The following is an 18,047-nucleotide window of genomic DNA, read 5'->3' as shown; positions in this document are numbered from 1 at the left end:
CTCTCTCTCTCTCTCTCTCTCTCTCTCTCTCTCTCCTTCCCCTTCTTTGGAAAATAGCATCCTTTGAAACCCAGACACCAGATTGTAAGAAAGCCCAGGACACATGGAGAAGCCAGGTATAGGTGCTCCAGCCAACAGTCTCAGCTAAGGTCTCAGACTAAAATCAGCAGGAACAAGCATATGTGTTAGTAAATGAGCCTTCCAATGACCCCAGCCAAGGCCCCAGACATCAGAGAATAGAGACACCTCCTGCTCCTGTTATGCTCCAGATTCCTTATAACAGCATCCATGATCACAAAAACTCATTGTTGGTGCCACTGAATTTTAAAATGGTTTCTTATGCAGTTTAGAGAAATTAATTTGGAAAAAAAAAAAAGCCAAAAACTCAGTCCCTTCAGTAGTGGAGAGGATCTACTACTACGTCTCCTGGTAATGGTGCCAATAGTTCTGTCCCACTTTGCTAAGCCCACACAAACAGCTCTTACTGAGCTGCAAGCTAGTGCTCTCTGAGCACACCTGACTCAAAAGGAGAGTGGGAACGAGGATTGGTTTAGGTTTTAATGCCATAAAGAATACCTGCTTTTGGAGTTCCAGAGGAGCCCATACTCACTTCAAGCTAGCCTAAGACCTGGCTCTCCTAGATGTAGTCTCAAGTGATAAGTCACACGCATAACCTTAAATTCTCAGAAGAATATGTCCAAAAACAACAGAGAGAGAAGACGTGACTCGTGGGGTTTGAAACGAATGCCTGATGCTTCTTTAAGGAAAGGGGTCTGAGCTCACCTCTGTCTTCCACTCAGGCTCCTTGGCCTGCCGCCCAGGCATCAGCCTCATAGCTGAAGACAAGCTGTCACTCCATGAAGAGACTTTGCTGTGGTGTCCCACATTCGAGCGATTGGACAGCGACTTCTTCTCAGATGCTAGGAACGGGGAAGCAAAAACTGTCAGAGGTGAAGTTGAGAGCAGACCACACACTATTTCTACAACTAGCTTGGCTTTCAAAGGGCCAGCCAGGGGCACAATCCCAGTATGCCACTTCCAATAAGGAAAACAGTCCAGGCTACAAGCTCACACTGTTATTTTCTAACTAAGAAATATAGTGTGGATTTTGGGGTCATCAGACCTGTCTTAGATCCCTAGCTCCACTGACTCAAAGTGAAATGCTGGACAAGCAGTTTAAGTTTCTGTGTCCTCAATCTTGTAAACTGGGGATGATAGCATCTAACCTCATTCTGGTGTCATGAAGAGTAAATAAAATAATGTGTTTAAAACACAGGTCATCAAATACAGAGAATTTTCAATACATGAGTGATGACAAAGAAGAGAGCCATTTGTCTAAGGCCCATCTCACCATTTTTTTTTCACTATATGTGTGTGGGGATAGATGTCTTACTTTATTAAACTTTTCCCTGAAATGGAATATAAAATTCTGACTTCAAATTACATATGCATGTACATAGGCTTGTACATACATACATATTTTCCAGGGCTAATTTGGAAAGCCAATGAAATAAAGTTCTATATCACCAAGTAGTGTGGGATGGTACACATGGAAACAACTAACTTTTGAATCACTGTGAATTTTGTGATGCTGGAAGACTTAAAACAAGTACAGGAGCCATAATGTGAGAGCAATGACCATTTTAAAAACAAAATTCTGGGTGGGTGGGCTGGTTGGCTCAGTCGGCGGAGTGTGCAATTAATTCTTGATCTCAGGGTTGTAAGTTTGAGCCCATGTTGAGGGTAGAGATTGCCTAAAAATAAAATCTTAAAAAAATTGAAACAACATTGGCTGCATTAACTAATATGAGGGGGAAAATGTTGAGTCACTGAAAGAATTCAAGGGTCATTAATATTGTCAGGGTGAAAACTTTCACTTGGAACATGAAGAACCTGAAGCTCCAGGTCACTGCATGACTTGGTGCAAGGTTTCAAAGCTGGTAGATGAATATCAGGGCAAGACCTAGAACCCTAAACTCTAGGCTAGAGCTAGAGCTCTGATATTGTATCCACTCTCTAAGAAATTACTAGAATCTGCTAGCATCTCTGACCTTCCTTTTACCCAAGATACAAAGCGGCATTTATTCTTTGTGAGCAAAGATTCGTGAAGTTTCAGTGATGTGAATCCCATACACCACAGGGATGAGAAAGAAGATCTGGTTGGAAAAGGCTCTGGTCCCAGAGGAAGTTTGCGAAATTTTGCATCTGTGAGACCCAGCAGTTCTGTTCCCTGAAGCCAAGTGGACAGAGACCTAAGTAATGCTGCCAGGCCTTGAGCATCGTCTCCTCCCAGAGTGGGGTAATCTCTTCAATCTTCACTTCACTCTCTCCAGGTTTCACAGAAAGATCAATCTTGAAGGTGTCCTCCAGCTCCTGTCGCCTCTGTGCCACAAGCTGCTGCCAGAGGGTCCGCACCATCTTTTGGATGTTGTTCTGGACTAACACAGAAAGAGAGCACATCACACAGTCAGGGGGTCCTTGGGGCCTCTCTCAGCAAAGGCCAGGAGATGGTGTATCATTGTGGCTTTTATTGCATCCTTCTTGATCATCACTTAAGCTTTGCAAGCTCTGGCCAGAAAGTAGACAGTATGTAGACAATGCTACAAATATCCATGTGAGCTGGCTTCTCCCCAACCCTAACTGCCCACAACCAAATCCTGTCTGCCTCATATGTTCAGAGCTGGGAAATATGATTGATGGACACAGGGAATCTCTTTCTTCTACCTCCCAATTCCATTAGATACAAAAGAGAAAAATACCTGTGTACACTCTAGGTAACCAAATACCACTTCCAACAGCTCCTTCTAAACTACTTTTTTGTTGGCCCCTCAAAGGAATGGACATCAAACCCAAAACTTTGCCTGGGGACACAGACCCCAAGTCAATCCTCTTTCTTACCACTGAATCTTGCTTCCCACTATCCACCAATCTCAGTGCCCTGGATTTGTCCAGATATGGACCAATCTATCAGGCCAGTTCTACCTGCTATGCCTCATAGTTATAGTACCCTAAATGCCTAAACCCCCTTGGATCTTGGACCACTGAGTCACTCCTCTGGCACCAGCCTCTAAGTCTGTTTTTCTCATCCTATAAGTATGGATGTTGTTCAGTCTACTTTACTAGTCAAACCCAAAATATGCATGTTCATGTTGTAATTAACTGTGTCAGAGTACACTTCAAACTCACAAGAGTTTTAAGCAGTGGCTTGGGGCACCTAGATGACCAGAAAACATGCCCTTGTGCCTACTATATGGTATCATGAGGTAAGGGAGCACAGTCAGCAGACAAAAGTGGTGGAAGAAAGTCTGTTGAAGCTTCCTGGATCAAAAAAGAGCAATTTCCAAACACATAGATCCATCTGCTATTTTTTTAAATTGCCAGTCCTTTTAACTTGATTTGATATTAGCAAATTCAAAAATAAACTCCATCAATCCAAAAATGTCATAGAAATAAGGAATTTATTTACTCTAGTCCTATTTTCTAGAGAAGAAAGTTGAGAAAGAGGTAGGTAACAGCTTGAAAAAGGTGAGATGACATTCCAGTTCCCATATCTAGTATCCAAAGAAAAATTCAAGAGATTGCCTGAGAAGTAAAATCAACTTACAGTGACATCCTCTGGAATTTTATAGTAAGTTGGCCAAGTTCTTAGTCTGACCAAGTTCCACAGAGTTGAAGAATGCAACCCAGAAGTTACCACCACTCACCTACTCTCCCAAAAAATAAGCAAATAAAATATACCATCACTCAAACTTGGGAAGTCTTCCTCTCCTTTTTCTCTCACTTCTTCATTTGAAGAAAGAAAGACTTGATGGTAAGGAGTCATTCTAGGCTTGGGTTCCAATCCAAATCCTTCTGGGTAACTAGGAGACCAGATTTTTCGCTATAAACTCCAGTTTCTTTGGGATCATTCCATCATTCTTTATTACAAATAATCATCCTCCAAATTCAGTACATTATCAATTGGAAAAACAGATAAATTCAAGTTAAAGCAAACACCTCATGACACCTTCTGTGACAGATATTATACAATAGCAATAGGAAAAATAGGAAAAACTCCTTTTTAAAAAATTCTCTTATTAAATCTAATCAATGCTCCCAGAAGGCCCCTGAACCTTCTCCTGGTTTCCAACCATCAGAACTGGTCATTTGTTTTTGTAGACTCCCAAAGTATTGAACTCTGCCTTTGTTTGGCTCTGATCTCATCCCACCTGGAAGGGACCAGGGCAGCTTCATGGGCCCGTGACCTGTGCAGTCATAATGGGTCCACACTCAGAAAGGTCCCATGCTTGGACTCTGCTGCCACTGTCTTGAAATTCTTAGTAGTTTTTAAGGATTCACATTTCCATTTTTCCTGCACATCATGTAGTTGGTTCTAAGTGGAGGCATAGTGATTTACACATTAGATTCCCCATAAACTATGTGCTCTGGGGCTCCTAATCATGTTAATGTCTACGTGCCTTCTTCTCTGGGCCCCTTAAGTCAACCAAGCAGAACAGACATACAGGATATGTTTGTGGATTAAACCAAAAATGACAATTAAATGAAAATATAGCATCGTATGAGAATACCCATTCTTGAAATTTCTAGAATAAAGTCCTTTTGGATTTGGAGGCCATATAGCTAAACAGAGGGATCTGAGGAAGATGGAAATCCAAGCATACACATAAGTTGGCATTCCTTTCTTCTTACCTATGCTTCCAAAATGGATAGGCTTAATTCTTAAAATACAGACAAAACAGAAGAACCTCCCAATTTAACCCACCAAAAATTAATTCTTTTACTTCAAACAAATAAAATGGCAAGTGCTTCCTCTGGGCCAGAAGTGTTTCCCAATGATTGCCAGAGAATTTTAAGACAAAACCAAGTTGAGTTTTGTAACATTCAGTAGTCAGTTTGACATTTTTGGAATTTCTTTCAAGTAATAAAACATAATTTGTATTGAGGTAAAATGGTAACAACAAAATGACAAGAGAAAAGTATAATATTACATAGCCCTCTTTTCCTCTATGCTCTACATGGCTTTATTAATAAGAGATAACATTTGTGAGCAGTATGATGCCAAGGCACTGGTGATACAGAATATTCCCAGAGAAAAAGAAGAAAGTGCATATACACAGAGATATCTAACACATTTTCAAACTTTGGGCTTCAAGAAAAGAATTTAAATAAACTTAATTCAGGGGTCTCTGGGTAGCTTAGTCGGTTAAGCATCCAACTCTTGGCTTCGGCTCAGGTCATGATCTCAGGGTCATGGGATCAAGCCTCACGTTGGGCTCCATGCTTTGCACGGAGTCTGCTTGTCCCTCTCCCTCTGCTCCTTCCCCCCCCCCACACACACACAAGCTCTCTCTCTCTCTCAAACAAATAAAATCTTTTTAAAATATACACTTAATTCAATTTCTTTTTATTAGTATTTCTTATACAAGTGTGCTTATGGATGTCATTTTATAATTTAAATTGTGTGTGTATAGAAAACTATGCCTGGCTTGCATGATACACTTTATTACGTATTTTCCCATTCTAAAATTGCATTTATCAAATGTTAATATTTTTGAAATCTGGCTGCATCATGAAATCAATATGTAGATTCAGTGTTGGGGTTTCCTGTCCCAAAAATGAAATCAATAAGGTATCTTACATGCAATGAAACGCCGGGACACCTGCACCCTGATGTTTCTAGCAGCAATGTCCACAGTAGCCAAACTGTGGAAGGAGCCTCGGTGTCCATCAAAAGATGAATGGATAAAGAATATGTGGTCTATGTAGACAATGGGATATTACTCAGCCATTAGAAACGACAAATACCCACCATTTGCTTCAACGTGGATGGAACTGGAGGGTATTATGCTGAGTGAAGTAAGTCAATCGGAGAAGGACAAACATTATATGGTCTCATTCATTTGGGTAATATAAATAATAGTGAAAAGGAATAGAAGGGAAGGGAGAAGAAATGGGCAGGAAATATCAGAAAGGGAGACAGAACATGAAGACTCCTAACTCTGGGAAATGAACTAGGGGTGGTGGAAGGGGAGGGGGGCGGGGGGTGGGGGTGAATGGGTGACGGGCACTGAGGGGGCACTTGACGGGATGAGCACTGGGTGTTATTCTGTATTTTGGCAAATTGAACACCAATAAAAAATAAATTTATTATTAAAAAAAATAAGGTATCTTACAACCTGAGCATTGTAGAAATGGGGTAAATTACTATTCCATGATGACTCTAGGGGCTCAGTTACGTGGACACATTTAAGGACAGTCTACCGTATTGTCAAGCACTGCACATAATTTGGACAACCGGATAAACAAAAATACATATATCATTCATATTGATCCCAATCAAATGTCCCTCTAAAGCTTGCTTTTCTGTATGGACCACTAGCAAGCAAGGAAACAGGTAGGCAGCTCTTACCTTCTCTCACTGAGCAGCAAAAAACAATGCATGAGACACAGGAGGAAGCTGACGTTGGAGTTATAGGTGGCAAAGATAATGTCCCAGTGTTCCTGCAGGAAGCCCAAGATGCCGAGAAGACCAAGGCACTCGGAGAGGGATTGCTGGGGCTTGGACAGGCAGTAAAGAATGACTTTATTTAAACTGCTGTATAAAGCACTGATGACAGCATCCTTTTGAGAAGAGGCATTCTCAATGACCTGTATCATAAAATAAACACACACAGGTGCTTGTGAACACTTTGTGAGTTTTAGATACTAACCCAGTTACCTGTGAAAATGATACAATTTTAGAGTCTCTTCTGTATTTCAAAAAGTGATGTGATCTAAAATTCAAATAGGACTACCTTCCTCTATCTTTGAGCTTCTATTTAAGTGAACAATCTCTAAAGTAAATTCAAACATCTGAACTTCTCAAAAATTTGTGTTGAAAAGAAATTTTTTAAAAATAAAAATTAGGGGAATTCTTGGGTGGCTCAGCAGTTTAGCGCCTACCTTCGGCCCAGGGCGTGATCCTGGAGCCCCGGGATTGAGTCCCACATCAGGCTCCCTGCATGGAGCCTGCTTCTCCCTCTGCCTGTGTCTCTGCCTCTCTCTCTATGTCCCTCATGAATAAATAAATAAAATCTTAAAAAAAATAAAAATAAATAAAAATTAAAATTAAAAGTTGAAAAAGGAAAACAAATTAAAAGTTTACCACCATCATATTATAAAAATAGATGGGAACCAGAAATTTCTGGAATGCTGGTAACATGGTTTGACACTCAGTGTATAAGAAAGTATTATTAATAGTAGTTATGCATAAAGTATTTACAATATTCCAGTTACATACTAAGCATTTTTGCAACAATTTACATGTATTGCCTCATTTAAACATTATAATATCATGAAGCAAGCACTAAAATTATCCCAATTTAGGGATAAGGAGGTTGAGGGACAGAGAGGTTAAGTGCTCAGCAAGGGCCAAACCCACACCAGACACTTGAGTCGTGCTGTGCTTTTAACCACCATATCATCTAAAAGAGATTAGAGTCCAGTAATTTTTAGTACATGAGAAACTTAAAGGGGAAAACAGAAGTCCTGGTTCATAGACTTAATACTGATGGGTCCATCCATCTATTTGGCTTCATCGCTTCATTGTAACTAATATATGAAAAAAATGCCTGGATAAATGCACAGCATAGTGATTATAGACAATAATACTCTCTTATAAACTTTAAAGGTGCCGAGAGACTAGATCTTACTTTTTCCTACCACAAAAAAAGAAATGATAATTATATGACTTGATAGAGGTGTTAACTAACACTATGGTGGCAATCATGTTGCAATATATAAACGTATCATGTCAATATGTGGTATACCTTAAACTTATACAGTGTTATATGTCAATTATATCTCAATAAAAATAAATTTAACAATTTTAAAAACAAAAGAATCCATAGCTAAAAGTTATGTGCAAAATGTTTCAGTCTATCAGAAAGATCATTTGTTAGTTATAAATTGCTCTCTTAAAATTGCATAGGTAGGGATGCCTGGGTGGCTCAATGGTTGAGCATCTATCTGCCTTCGGCTCAAGGTGTGATTCTAGGGTCCTGGGATCAAGTCCCATATCGGGCTCCCTACATGGAGCCTGCTTCTCCCTCTGCCTATGTCTCTGCCTCTCACTCTCTGTGTGTCTCTCATGAATAAATAAACTCTTTAAATAAATAAATAAATAAATAAATAAATAAATAAATAAATAGCATAGGTAATATAAGCATTTACACGTAAATTTAAGTTTTATTTAAATCTGCTGGAAATCAGTATTCTGTCCTGCTCTTCAGATGGGTCCCATCTGCCAACCTGAAGTTAAGATTTGTGAAAGTCACAGGCAACGAGCAGGGGAGAAGAATGGCAGATATGTGTGGAGTCGAGTCTGGCCTAGCACCCCCTGAAGGCACATCAGCCCCAGTGGGCACCCACTTTTTGATGTTAGCTCTGAGTATTTGCTTTGACTAGTAGGGAACTGCTATAAACTCAATGTTTGCATCCTCTGAAACACATGTGTTGAAACCCTAGCTTCCCACTGTGATCACATTTGGAGACAGGGTCTCTGGGAGGTAAATATGTCATGACCATGGAGCCCTCATGGTGGGATGAGAAAGAGCTTGCTTCCACTCTCTTTCCATTACATGAGGATGCAATGAGAAGATGGCCATCTGCAAAACGGGGAAGAGAGCCCTCCCCAGACACCAGATCTTTGGTCACCCTGACCTTGGTTGGACCTTCCAGCCTCTAGAACTGTGAGAAAGAATGTCTGCTGCTTAGCCATCCAGTCTACAGTGCTGTCATTGCTGCCTGAAATAAGATGGGAGCTCAGTGGCTATTCTCAATTCTCAGCACAACTGCCCAAGACTCTGATTTTAATCCCCTCAGAGCCAACAAGGCATGTTTCTCCCATCTTGGGGTTATCCTTGAGGAAGCATCTGAACACATTCTTATCAGGCTTGCCCAGAACTATGCATCAACCAAACTATCACGCTAGGGGCTATATCCAGGCCCAGTCCTTGGGTCTGTGGCTGACTCCACAGACAGAAGTATCTTGGGAACACTGATGTCACCCTCTCTACGAGGTGTGAAGAGAAAGGAGAGTGGCTCCCCCGGGTTCTGCTGTAGAAGGCATGCTGAGAACCACTGGCAGAGTTTCTGGAGACAGATTTTAGCATTCCAGCAATCACAGGCACCCCACTGGCTAGGACCACCTCACGCCATCGTGAACTCCTCAGACAAGAAGGGTTCAAGGAAAGACTGAATAGCCACTTGTCAGGAAAAGTTTCCAGAATGGGAGGTAAGGACAAAGTAAAGGGTTCAACTCTAGAATTTTGAGATTGTGTGATTCTCTGTGTGTGTACACATGTACAGTAAAGAATGTGTGCACATGTATACACAACTAACTTACATCTGAAAGTGTATCTATAACTGCATTTCTATGTGTGGGTGTTTATATATAGATGGATGTGGGGAGAGAAGGAGAGCACATGCAGGAATAATAAGGCTAGGAAAAAATACTTGTGGCAACTTCAGGAAGGCCCACATGTGACCCATGAAGGTACATAGTAAAAATGAAATGAAATAGGCCTTTTGGAGATAAGGAACTTTTTGGCCATTTGTTGATGAGAAATAACAATAACTAAGATTAAACCAACAATCACAATAAAAGTCCAAAGTGGGGGTTGTAGCATCTAGGAGGGGACAGAGCTCAAGTGCCAACACAGGGGTCTGCAGCTCACACTCACTGAGATGGATCTCAGGTGGCTGGAGGAAAGAGCCCTGTAGGGCATTCAACATCCACCAGGTGCTACCTGCACCAAAAAGGTCCTCCTCCTTCCTCCCATCAATCCCAGGACTCTGGGTCCTTCCTGGAGATAGATCCAATTAGACAGAAGCCAAAATGGTGTCACACAGACACTTGATGGGTCAGCAGGAGATCCCCCCACCCACTGTGGCCGGCCCAGGATTCTTACCACCATGATGTGGTCTATGACGAAGAGAAGAATGTGTCTGGGGTCTGCTGAGAACATCCCACTGCACAGTTTCTCCACCAGCTTCTGGGTGAAGTGAGAGATGTTTGCGAGTGAAGGAGCAGCAGCAGCTTCTGCATTTGGCTGAGGCTCTTTACTGTCTGGGGTGGGGGTAGTGAGGACACAGACAAGGTCTGAGAAATCATCAGAGTCTGAACAGCCTTCTCACCACAACATTCACCAAGCCCCTTATGGTAACCGACCACATCTTACTCACCTCTGTATAACCAATGTAACCTTCTGTATACTCTGTTGCTGGAAAATGGGGTCTTATACACAGTAGGTGCCCAATGAACACACTTTTTTTTTCAAACTAAATTGGTGTTGAACAATCTAGTCAGTGGCATAAACCAAGTGGGAAGAAGACAAGCAAAGGACAGCACTTATTCTGGTAGGCATTTGGAAGAAGGGTGGAGGAGAATTGAAGGCATAAGGTAAATGGGAAGGCTGTCATAGTGACCCAAGGCCCTCTTGCCATGGGGGGCAGAGGATAAAGCTGTATGTCATCTGTCTGTGCTTACCACCACAGCTGGCGCTGTGCTCAGATGGAGATGTGATGATCTCAGCTAATCCTTGTCAACAACCCTCTGATTTAACCACAGTTGCCATCATCACCTACAGGTTCAGGGACCTGCCCTGAGTCACACTGCTGTCTAGTGACAGAGCCAAGGGCAGAACTGGAACTACCAGCATATGTTTTTTTACCACTCTCCTTATTGCCCTTCAGATATTCGCCAAGAAAGATGCAAAGTCAGAATTGCCACACTGGGGCAAGGAAGAGTCTGGAAGACCAGCCACATCACTAAGGATTCTATGACTCAGAAACTACAAGGAGGACTTTTGTTTAATCTTGTTGGGAAGGTACAGCTGCCCTAGAACTAAACATTCTGAAGGCAGCTTCGATCTGAACCTCTTACAGGTAGTGGCAACATCGTCATCCAGGTTCATCCATTTTCCATTTAAGAAATACTTGCTGTGCCCAGTCTTGGGTGCAGATGCTGAGCAGAAGAATGTTAAATTCCAGGTGACATCTTGACTTCCCTCATGGGAATAAGCCACTCCTACTGAAGCCAGAGGAGAACTGATTTTAGCTCAGAGGCTCTGAGTAGCCCAACAATGTCATGAAAAGTGGCAAGTGTGCCTCTCCTGGGGCCTCTGGGCAGGGTTGGTGAGCTCTCCTTGCAGATTCCTGGAGGGACTGATGTGCAGGTAGAGTGCAGCTTCCCATGGCTCTCAAGGGGCCCTGTGGCACTGTGACCCAGGGGCTGGGCCAGGGGCTGGTGGGCACACTGGCTTTCATGTTAGGCTGTCAGAAGCTTTGTGTCATAAAGGAGGAGAAAGTCACCTCCACTTACCTCTGAGCAAGGGCACGTTGCCTCCACTCATCGTGTGAAATATCTCCATGGTGGAAAGCAGGATCTCAGACTGGAAATCTCGCTTCTGTTGGCTGGTGGCACTGTCTGGAAAAGCCTAGAAGCATACTAAGGACTAAGAGAGTGGCCACATGGCCACAAGGCCACACAGCCATCATGTCCACTTAGTGCCCATCTGCTTGGCCCATATGCTAATACCACAGCTGCTGGAAATGTAGGCTGCCCACCTCTCACAACTGCCTCTTCTCCAGGGCATCGCCCTCTGTTGATGAAATTCCCTCACCTAAGAGGTGATGTTCACTTCCTAGGTGGAGGAGGCAAGTTGTGGAGGACCCACAGGCAATGAGTACTGGGCAAGAACTCAAGGTGGGGCCAACTCTGGGATGCAACTAGCACACCAGTGTTCCCCTTGGGACCAGAATACAGCAGAGACCTTCTTAGCTCGCTCTTCCCCTGTCCCCCTCTGTATCCTTTCTCTGCTTCCCCTGAGAGCACAGCCCCCTAATGACTTTACCAAAAATCTCTGCTTTAGGCTCTGCTTCTAGGGACCTGGCCAAGACCTGCCCTCAGCCATCTATCTCCATGCTGCTTGGTGGTCTCCCTGCTGTGCAAAGGTCTTCAGTTCCCACTACATCCCTGCAGTCCCAGGAGATGTTCTCATCTGAAGGCCTAGATGAGCTCTCAAAAAAGGATGAGCTCTCAAAAAAGGATGTGCTCTCAGGTCTTTCTGGGCATCCTCTGCCTTTGTGGTGCCCATGTCCCCCCAGGCCTGCTCCCACAGCACACAGCCCCAAAACACTGTTTGTAACTCACCTCCAGAAGCACTTCCAGTGGCAGCCACTGCTTGGGGTTGGAAGCCTCCAGCAAGAACTCCCTCAAGAGTAGCTGCATGAACTCCCTCAGCTGCTTCTGGGTGGGATGTGACTTGGCAGGAGCCTGTAAATGCTCTGCAATGCCGTCACGGTCAGCCTCAGCCCCAGTACTGCTGGCATTCTGGGCGGGCTGAGTCATGGGCTCCTTAAAGATAAGAGAACCCAAGCATGAGGGGGCTGCCCTGCCTCAGAGTACATTCGCATCCACCTGTGAGGCATGCACAGGTGGGATTCTTATCAAACCCACTAACGTGTAACAAAATTGAGGCTCCGAGGAGGAAGGCAACTTGCCCAGAGTCCCATTGCTCATCAGGCAGCCTGCTGTGGTCTCTGAATATGAGATAGGCAGGAATCATGGAAAGAAGCTGAGCATACAGCAAGAGAGGACTGCAGGGCTCAGTGATGAAGCCCAGGGTGTGTCCTGGGCAAGCCATGTCCCTCCTTGGAGCCACAGCTCCAAGGGTCAAATGGGTCAAATGACAACCATGAAAAGGCCTCACAAAGACACATGAGGCCACAATGAGAGAACAGTGCATATGGCAATGCCTGGTACCATGGGCTGTGGTCAAGAGAGCCTGTTCTTACCTTCTGGTGAAGCCCTTACCTTTACTGCCTGCCAGGCTCCACAGTTTTAGACAGACAGGACCCTCTCGGGGGACAAGTAGGACTTCCTCAAATTCTGTCATTCAAACCCCTGAAGCCCCTTGGCCTTCACTTTCCCATTTCTGTTTATAAAAATATTAGATCAATGAGGCTGGAGTTGTCAGCCCAGATCCATCCAGGAGGACATGGGGATGCTGGGAGACTGAATGACACACCCAAGGACACTCAGCCAGGGGCTCCTGACTCCCGGCCCATGAACTTTCCATGCGTATTCATCTGTTGGCACCTCCCTTTGCTCATTCATAAAATTAATGCAGCTGTTCTTAATTAAGCCATAAAATGAATTTAAGGGCACCTAGGGAGGTGGTGACTGTATTAATTAGCTCCATGCGGCTTTGCCTGGAAAGATGCCATATATATTTATAGCAAATCGAAGCCTTTTGGCCACCAGCCTTCTGCACGACAAGGGCCTATCATGTTTTCTGTGCAACAAAGGCCTTTGAAGCGGACTCAGAGCTGGGACAAGGCTAGGAGGTGTGGGGATAAGCACTTTGAAACTGGAGCCAGGAGTCCCAAGACAGGATCTGGCTCATCTGCGGACACTGGGGAGGTGACCTTGGGCCTGACCTGCCCCCAGGCAGGAACTGTTGAGTGTGAGGAGGAAGAGCTCTGGATCAGAGTGTGGGCTGCTGGCAGGCAGCCACCTGGAACCTCAGCTCAACAGATGGTGAGCCTGGCCTGCGGGTGTCAGAGCTAAGGTGGGGATCTGGATGAAGAATGTCAGGCCACAGACTTCAGGGTCCTGGCTCCCTCCAGAGGCCTCAGTTTGGGAGGTGGTGGGGGGCAGCCTGAGGGATAGTCCTTCCTCTCTGCCTGGCCCCAGGGGCAGATGGCCTCTGTCCCATCCACCACCCCTCCAGCAGCACTGCCCACAGTGAATTCCTTTGCTCTTTACTATATCTTTTTTTTTAATGCCCACTTTTCCAGTATTCTCCTTTAGTTGGTATTAACTCACCAAACCACTTTATCTTTTTGTAAATCTTCTAGTCTTTATATTTAGTTTTTTTCATTGAAACTAATTACTCAAATTTTATTTGACCATTTAATTTTATTTTAAACTGACTGATGGAAAGGATGTGGGCTTTCGGGTCAGAGAGCAAGGTTTCAATCCTGACTCATGTAAACTGTGGCCTCTTTCATTCTCTCAAACATTTTGTAAGATGGGCCACACAGCCCCCACTAAATGCAACAGAAACTGCTCAGCCCCTCTTGGCCCCTCTGGATCTCACTCCCCCCCTACAGAAACCACCTGCTTAGGGTGCTACTAAAGTTAGGTAAAGCATCAAACTCAGGACTGCTGTAGGTATTCAGCAGGCGGCAGCTGTGAACATGAACACACTTCTAGAAAAGATTAGCTGAAAGAACAGACTGGTTTTATCCATTTGGTTGTTTAGCAAATAATTATGGAGCAAATACTATATGCCAACACTGTGCTTGGCACAGCTTCTAAATGTTCCACTTAACACTGCGTGCCTTCTAACATGTTCCTGTAGCCATAGTTATGAATTTGCAAATAGGTGTCACTAGTATACCCTCCCTGTTGGGGAATGTTTCCTACTGCACCACGTTAGGCGTGATGAGGGGATGTCTGCCCTGCTTCTCCTGCACGTGCCCTTCACACCATCCTCACTTGTTCCTCTCAGCTGCCAAACACTTCCAGTCCCCTGGGCCTGCTGGGCCACTCTTCCTTTGGCCCACAAATGCTGCATCCTCAGGAGCCAGTTGGTCCTCTGCCCTCCCAGCCTTGGCTTGTCTGGCTCTAAGCTGGCCCTCAGCAAACCCTCAGACCACAAAAAGTCCCAAGTCAAGGCCTGCAAACAGGATGAGGGTCCTGAGATGAGAAGACAGGATACTTCCTGTTCCCTGTCTCCTGTCCGGTACATGGCCCACTGGCTTCCTGGGATGGAATTTGTTGCTTCACATTAGCAGTGTGTGAGTATTCCATATGGAACTGGACTTGGTCTGTCAAGTTCCTCATTACTGAGATTCCTGACAACTCAAGAAATTACTGAATCTCAGAGCTGAAAGCAACCTCAAGCTGCATCTCAGCCAAAAAATGGAAAATTACCCAAGTTTTTTTTACCTAACGTTTCAGCCAAGTTGCTTTAAAATGCATTTTAATTTGGGGAGAAAGTAGGGAAAAATTTCTCTCTTTGCCCTTGAAGCATGATGCTGCTTATCCCTGCTCTTACTAGGCAGGGCAGTGACATGTCCTACCTTATGGGTTCCCAGAGGGAAGGTGACTGCAGCCAACATCTGGAGGAACTCCGGGGCCCGCCATGCAGGGTCCTGAGGGTAGGTGCTGTGTACAAGGCCAAGGAACTGCAGCACACTGGCAGGGAAAGTCTGTTCCCAGGCGTCATCTCCAGAGCCTGCTGAGGGCTGAAGGCACACTTCATGAAAGGCAGTGCATGGGAGCACGACTAGGGGCTGCAGAGGAGCCAGAGGATCTAAAATCCAAGGATTTCTGAGACTGTCAACAAGACACCTAATTATCGACATTTAAGTCTGTGGATTAGCCCAGGATACCAATCATCAGTTGGGAGAGGGTTTAATATGTGCAGGCATTGTTCCAAGGTCTTCACACACATTCCTCTTCTCCTCTCACAACTCTCTACATTTACCCCTGTTTTATAGATGGGAAGGCAGAGGCACAGAGAGGGTGAGTAGCTTACCAAAGGTTACCCAGTGGATAATGGACAAAGCCAGGAACTGAACCCAGGCAATCTCGCTACAAAGTCTGGCTATCTTCTTATTCTGCCTCTGTGTGATTAGACACAGCCTCTGTGCTCAAGGGACTCACCAGTCAGACTCCAGCCTTCCCCAGCCCAATGCTGATACTCCCATGTGTGGATTCTCCCCTGGTTAATATCTGTACAAACCTTGTCTGAGGTTGGCAGATCTTGAGGAGTCCCTGCCCCACCAGCCAGGGGTCTGGATTGGATCATGTTACACTGAGCTGATATCCAGTATCCTGAGGGGACTGGGCATCTGTTTGCCCCCACACCATAACCTGGCCTTGGCCACACGGCTGAGTCTCCATCCTGGCTGCACACTAGCACCCCAAAGAAGCCCAGCTCCCCTGGGCAGCCATGCCCAGCCATTCTGTGTGGAGACTGACTCTAGTTTCCACAGGTCCAGCAGTTGCCTTAGGTCCTTCTATGCCCTGAATGGACTGCCTGGCAATTAATATCAGGGTCATCCAACAATAAGGGCCATGCCAACAGTTAGACTGAATGGGCCTCGGCCTACTCCTACAGATGTTATAGGTGGATGTTGGGTTCCTCAGTCCCAGGATTCCCCGTCTGTGGCTTCCTCATTTCTCCACCAGCTCACCTCAAGTCTTATCCCTGTGTGCAGGAGTTACAATGTCCCTGTTTACCAAGTAGCTATCAAGTACTTGGAAGCAACAAACCTAACTGCAGAAGGAAAGGTAGTGTGCGTGGGACCTTTGGAGAGCAGTTTCAAATCTCATTCGCAGGATTTGGTGAGGATTTGGTTTGGGCTGAACAGGTAGCGGAGCCACTGTTTCTGAAGTCACTTGCTTCTGGCTTCTCCAACAGGTTGTCAGGGCAAACATTAGATTTACAGGAGAATACCAGAGTTCAGAGTTCAGAGAGCGTTTTCTGGAGTCAGTCTGCCTGGTTTGAATGCTGTCTCTGCCACTTACTGATGGTGTGGCTTCAGCCCACTTGTAAAACAAGGATCCCGACATGACCCACTTCAGAAGATTGTTCTAAGAATAGGAGACATTTTAGCACTTCAGGCTTATTTCATAGTGACTAGCACAGGGTCAGTAGAGAAGGAGCTGAAAGGTAAGGTCAGATATAAGACTCAGACTTTGAAAGAGGAATTTGGACTTGAGGTACTGAGCAACAGGGACCCCTGTAAGTTCTCAGACATGCTAGTAACCTGCACTGTAAGGCTAATGCTGAACCCACATGCCTCCACTATGCCCTCCCTCTGTGACCTTGTGCAACTGAATTAACCTCCATAAGCTTCAGTTTCTACACCTGCACAGTGGATATAAAGCTGTCTGTTCCAAAGGATAGTTGCACACAGCGGAGTGACTAACATCTAAAAGACTAACAATGCAACACATTGGCCAGGATGTGGAGCAACTAGAACCCTGGCAGAAGAAGAGCTGGTGCGTGTGCTTGGCATGTCTACTCTGGAGAACTGTTTGACAATATCTACTAAAGCAAGTCATATGTACAGCTTATGATGCCCACTTTCATTCTGGATATATTTCCAACAGAAATGACTATATGCATCCACAGAAGATGCGTACATAGCGTACATATTACCAATTGGAAACAACCCAGAATGGATGGATGGATAGTCACAAAAAAATACTACTCAACAATAAAAAAGCATGAACTACTGACATACACAACAACAGGGGCAAATCCCACAAACATAACAATGAGTAAAAGAAGCCAGATGCAAAAGAGTACATATGGTATGTACTCAAGTTCACATCACAACAAGTTCAAAAACATGCAAACCAATTTACAGTTACCACTGGGTAAGGGAATGATGTCAAGTAAAGTTCAAAGCAAAAATTAAAACAAATAAAATAAAATAAACTGAGAAACATTAGTTAGAGTTATTTCCTACAGTACAGTCCCTGGCCTTTTTCTCTCATCTTTCCAGTCTTTGCCTTCTACACCGCAATGTTTGTCTACTATATTTGGTGAATGATGCTTTTAGACAGATGCTTTTAATTGTTCATTAAACCAGAACAATCTTGGAGTCACTCTGATTTTTGTTACATGTTTGTTAGATCTCAGAAGATTGGGTCTTGGCTTTTGACCCAGTTTAAGAGGCACGCCTGTAATATATCAGATAACCATTTTATGTTTGACTTTATAATGTAAATGTTTGGGTTTTTTTTTTTACTCCTCTCAGCATACTATATATTTTGTTTATTTTACATGCTTTCATGTTATTCATTTTGTTTGCTTTTAAAAATAACATTGGGACTCCTGGGTGGCTCAGCAGTTGAGCATCTGCCTTCAGCTCAGGGTGTGATCCCAGAGCCCTGGGATCAAATCCTGCATCAGGCTTCCTGCATGGAGCCTGCTTCTCTCTCTGCCTAGGTCTCTGCTTCTTTTTTGTCTCTCATGAAT

The 18,047-nt window shown here is 44.3% G+C and overlaps 1 protein-coding gene across 1 annotated transcript in view; it reads right to left on the bottom strand.

Moving 5' to 3' along the window:
- Positions 1 to 18,047, bottom strand: part of WDFY4 (WDFY family member 4) — a 284,669-nt gene that overhangs the window by 141,779 nt on the left and 124,843 nt on the right. Inside the window, exons 32-39 of the mRNA XM_055345541.1 lie at positions 15,133 to 15,297; positions 12,194 to 12,397; positions 11,363 to 11,477; positions 9,951 to 10,108; positions 6,410 to 6,648; positions 3,739 to 3,860; positions 2,253 to 2,438; positions 784 to 920 (exon numbers count right to left, since the gene is read on the bottom strand). Of these exons, the coding sequence (XP_055201516.1) occupies positions 784 to 920; positions 2,253 to 2,438; positions 3,739 to 3,860; positions 6,410 to 6,648; positions 9,951 to 10,108; positions 11,363 to 11,477; positions 12,194 to 12,397; positions 15,133 to 15,297 (1,326 nt within the window). The remainder of the gene's footprint in view (positions 1 to 783; positions 921 to 2,252; positions 2,439 to 3,738; positions 3,861 to 6,409; positions 6,649 to 9,950; positions 10,109 to 11,362; positions 11,478 to 12,193; positions 12,398 to 15,132; positions 15,298 to 18,047) is intronic.

The sequence above is a fragment of the Nyctereutes procyonoides genome, unplaced genomic scaffold, assembly GCF_905146905.1.
Source record: "Nyctereutes procyonoides isolate TBG_1078 unplaced genomic scaffold, NYPRO_anot_genome, whole genome shotgun sequence".
Classification (NCBI taxonomy): Eukaryota; Metazoa; Chordata; class Mammalia; order Carnivora; family Canidae; genus Nyctereutes; species Nyctereutes procyonoides.
This window is presented reverse-complemented; position numbering and strand designations above follow the sequence as displayed.